At 39.6% G+C, this 4,699-nt stretch overlaps 2 protein-coding genes across 2 annotated transcripts in view; both read right to left on the bottom strand.

The window, feature by feature from the left end:
- Positions 1–1,381, bottom strand: part of NIPSNAP2 (nipsnap homolog 2) — an 18,950-nt gene extending 17,569 nt beyond the window's left edge. Inside the window, exon 1 of the mRNA XM_025215027.1 lies at positions 1,310–1,381. Coding sequence (XP_025070812.1) covers positions 1,310–1,381 — 72 coding nt within the window. The remainder of the gene's footprint in view (positions 1–1,309) is intronic.
- MRPS17 (mitochondrial ribosomal protein S17) overlaps positions 1,026–4,699 on the bottom strand; it is a 5,217-nt gene continuing 1,543 nt past the window's right edge. The window contains 2 exon segments of the mRNA XM_014524495.2: positions 1,026–3,526; positions 4,625–4,699. The exon segment at positions 4,625–4,699 is cut by the window's right edge and continues 9 nt beyond it. Coding sequence (XP_014379981.2) covers positions 3,236–3,526; positions 4,625–4,699 — 366 coding nt within the window. The 3' untranslated portion in view covers positions 1,026–3,235.

Here is a 4,699-nt window from a genome sequence, read left to right as displayed (position 1 = left end):
AGAGTCATGGGCCAAATACCAGCAAATGTGGGGCACTGCCAGGCACCAGCCAGCACTTCTTTGCTGGTGCAAATGTCTGCGAACGCCTGCTGCCATTGGGGCTGGGAAGAAGCAACTTGGCAGGAGTCTGGGAAATACGTCTAGGTCAAAACCCTGCGCAACGTGTGTGTAAAGAGATAAGCTTCAAGGCTTCAATGCTTTTCAAGTAAAAAACAAGGGCTGGGTTCCTTGATGCAGCCTTCCTCGGGAAAGAGAAAATCACCCTCCACAGAAGGTGTAATATTTTCTTCCTTCACCTCTTGCAGTAGCACTAGGGCTTCAATTGACCCAGACCCCGTGCAGTGTGAAGTAGCATTACCTCTTAAAATAACCTTAAAAAAGAGAGACTTAACATTTTTAGAAGACTGTTTTTTTTCTTAACTAAGTTTTCTTTTTAAGGGCAGAACTCTAAAAACACACAGAAACCTAGGTGAGAAATTACTGCCTTGAAGTAATAGCTGGATTTTTAGATTATATTATAAATAGCACCACATAATCCCCAGTAGGCGCGTCTACACAAGACGCTTAATGCCCGGTAGACTAATTCTACTGTGCGTTAGCGCGGCTGGCAAAAACCCATGTTAATGTGCAGATTAATCCGATACACATTAAGCATCACCTAAAAAGCGTTCCTCTACACTAATGCGCAGTTGCAGTGATTATGGTGCATTGTTAGTACCTGTTACTGCATAATTATGGCGCACGAATGAATGTGTAGACAGTAGATTTCAATTATACAAAAACTAGTTCTCATAAAGATGCGTTTTGGAAACAGCAGTGGTAAGATATGAATACACAGGTCTCTTCCCATGACCGTTCTTTCCTTTGGTTTATCAGCCAACAGGAACTTCAGTAAAAGATCTATTTGCTGGGTATTTTTCCAGACCAGGGAAAAGACCTCCAAATAGCAAGGATGTCAACTGACCTTGTTCTGACCGAATCAATGCCACTTGGTAAAGTACAGAAAGAAAATACAGAAAGACAAATTCACTAGTGAATGAAAACTTTACCAACATCAGATCAGAACGATATACAGCGCTGCAACATTTTTGCTAAGATAACTATTCTGTACCTGTGCTCACTGATATTTAAGTGAGGCAAAGAGTTATTTTCATCACCTAATAGCTATTCCTGAATGCCCAATGGTATGGAAAAATTTGACTTGCTACGAGTTTAATTTTTGTTCACAGCAACCCAAGTCACTTAACTTTTACTGTAAATGTGAAGTAAAGAGTTTCACTTTCCTGGGTGCATAATGATTAGATATTACTGTAAACTGTGTGAAGACACATCCAGAAATGTGCATGCAGTGTCCTTCAGTATCAGTGAAATGCGAAAGCATGGTGTTGCAGCTTTGGTCGTTATTGATAAGTATTACAGTTATTTTTTATTAAAAATAGCTTGCCTCAGATCGTTTGTGGGTTACTATCGTATTTAGATCTGAACAGAATGAACCACCAGGCTAAATCTCCAGCAGCCTGAAGTCACAGCTCTACAGATCACTTGATTTTCTGGTTTGTCTGCTAGACTGAAAAAGATCATTACAAAAATAATTTTGGGTGAACCCCAAACATTTTTCAGCTTTCTGGGGGCAAATAAAAATAATCACTTCCTGTCAAAAATGTTTTGTTTCACATAAACTATAAACTGTTTTGTTTGGATTTCAGGCATTTTTAATGAAGGCAAAGGACACTAAAACAAAGGGCTAGACCTACAAAGGCATAATCCCTCTTTGGCTACGGAACAGCTAGTGTGGAGCACTGGGCACGCTGCAACCTTGGGAGACAAAGCTTTTAATTACAGAGCAAGCCCTAGTAGGGCAGGAATGAAGGACTAATTGGAAGGCATATAAATTAGAGGGCAGCTTTTAAACTCCATAGAGTAAGGTTGAAGTAGGCACAAGTGACATGATACTCCTATTTTGGCTGCAAATCAAAATCTATGGCAGGATATACACAGGAAAATCTATCCACCTGTATAGAGGAAGATTCCTTTTCTGGTATGTTCTTCCTATGGCATCAACATAGGACCAATACATGCAGCCTGCAAGCCTTAAGTCTAGGTCCTGGAAGAGAGTGTCCCTGCGCTTTCAGCATAGAAATTGCTATTAATCACAGCAGCAGAGCCCTACAGCCCTGCTCTATCACCTGCCAAGGGGTGCTCAGGTCTCCAGGCAGCCTGGAATTCCAGCAGCACAAAGTCAGTTTTAATCTCCAATCGCCACAGACTGAACTTTCTGCATTACAGCTTTCAGAGTATCAATCCCTGTATCTCTTAGCAGGATTTGGCACCTTAATTAGCTTTTCTTATTAGAAGATTAAGACTCTAAGCATCTCTAATTTCATTTGCAGCACTGCATTCACAACATTTTCTTATATGTGTGTACTTTGTAACTTGTTTGTCAGGAGCCGGATACTTATTGGCAGCTTAAAGGGATATATCTTGCAGTTTATCGGTGTTAAATACATATCCACTTTCCCTTTGTTTTTGGAAGTTAGCTGAATTATACAGAACTCATTTTTCCTTGAAATGTGGCTTTCACTGTACTGTAACAAAACTTCATTGACTTCAACCAGTGCTGGGCTGGACTTAGCACAAACTTACAATGAAACAGTGGCATAGCTTGGCAAATTCTCTATGGGATCCTTTCCACAAGTATGTCTAATAATAAAGCAGCCAACTTCAGCATGGTGAACCAGAAAAAATATGCAGTTTAAATGAAAACAATTGTCACTTATTTTATAAGTGGATTTCTGAAGGTATAACACAGGCATAGTGACATAACTGGTATTACTTCTTTTAAAGGGAAAAAGGGGACACACATGGCTAGCTTTAAGCTTTCTACACTTCCTTCTAAAAACTTTAATAATGTTCCTTTAAACATATGCAGGCAAACTACAACAGATCCAGTTCCAGGCTTCATACAAACATCAAGAAAACAAGGAAGAACCATTCTGAATGACCAAGATGGGGACTTAGCCATTCCTTCTGGTGCTGCGAGGGAATGGGCCAGAGCAGAACGTAATTGTCGCTTACGTTCTCCTTCTGTTATTTCTAAGTTTATAAAATTTGGTGAGTTTATCAAAATTTTGGTTTTGGAAGTGGCTATTTATTGTCACTAAGTTCAGAGAAAGGTTTTCATACTAAGACAGTGGGGCACAAACCATCCTTCAGATAACGGGATGGTTCTCATCCTTTATTTCTCTGTTGAGCTAACATTTAGTTCTTGTAGTTTTTCACTGAGATAGGTGGCATCCAACTCTGTCAGACTATCCGAGTCTGACAGAGTTTCCAAGAACTTGGTTCCTGCACAGGCTTTTCCTGTCACTGGGTCTATTACATTTCCAACCTTGAAAACAATCTCAGATAGCTCATGTTTCACATGCTTGCTCCTCCGCTCAGGCAATGCTTTTAGAAGAACAATGTCTCCAACAGTACACTGCTGCAGTGGATCGTGAGCAAAATATGTTTTCCTCTTGTTAAAAAACTGTTGGGAGAAGATAGAAAGAAACAAGCATTAGGATTCAGAATTTTAAAAGGACCCGTAAAATTATATTTGATGACTAAAAGAGTTAAGTTTCAATACTGTTATTACGACAGTTACACCTAATCAGCTGACTTTTTGCCTTTTGAAAAGCTGTAATTTGGACTGTTTTCCCCACAGTCTCTTCCCCTTCTCTATCTCAAACATGTTGTAGCCTCCCCAGGTGGGCTCTCTATTACTACTAGGTATCCCAGCCAATTGAAGTAAGGAGAGAGAAAGAGAACAAAATCCCCAAAAACCCACTGATAGACATTTGCATCTCTGGGCATGTGGGTGTGTACTAGGCAAAGGCAACACACACTCTTCTTCACCCAAGAAAAGTGCTACCCTGTACACTCTTACCATTCCTGAATCTCTAACCCATCCACCTTCATTATCGACTCTGCCTTTCCATCTCAGACTTTCCCTCACTCTCCCCAGTACCAGCGCGCAGCATCTTCAGCCAAAAAGGATGTCATGGCCCTTCCAAGCCAAATTTGTGTAGACTGTAGAACAGAGAAGGTCAGGAAATGCCATATCCTGCTCTTTCCAGCATTCTCAAGCCCTTACTACTATGGTATTCATATTGCACCAAGGTCTCCCACGCGAGGTGTTTTCAGTTCAATCGATCCTTCCTTACATACAAGAACTTAGCCAAGTTTATTGCTACAGAAACAAGTTTTACAACTTTCAAAATGGAACGAGCCCAAAACATCAGTAATAATTTTTAAAAACAAAAAGGACTTTTTTAAAATCAAAAAGTATGAAACAGCAGATGCCCATATTCCCAACTTTGGTAAAACAAGATTCATTACAAATAAACAAACAAACAAACAAACAAAAATCAAACACATTTAGTAGTTAACCTGGCATGAAAGAATACTATATTCATATACCAGTTTTCTTCCTTTGCCATCATCATCACAAACCTAAGTATCATCCAAAAGCCCTAAAGTGGTTCACAAAGTTAATAGTTTATAATGAAATCATAATATATTAGAGAATCAAACTGCTATAAGTTTCTTTCAAAGCAAGTAAAATAAGTTGTTGACCAGCCTTTACCTTCAGCAGATAAGGATCTAGCACAAGCCTCGTCACTCTCACTTTGGCAGTTTTATGCATTTTGGTTCCTATTAC

The sequence above is a fragment of the Alligator sinensis genome, unplaced genomic scaffold (genome assembly GCF_000455745.1).
Source record: "Alligator sinensis unplaced genomic scaffold, ASM45574v1 scaffold1227_1, whole genome shotgun sequence".
NCBI classification, from domain to species: domain Eukaryota; kingdom Metazoa; phylum Chordata; order Crocodylia; family Alligatoridae; genus Alligator; species Alligator sinensis.
Note: the sequence above shows the minus strand (reverse complement) of the source record. Positions and strands in the feature narration are given on the sequence as shown.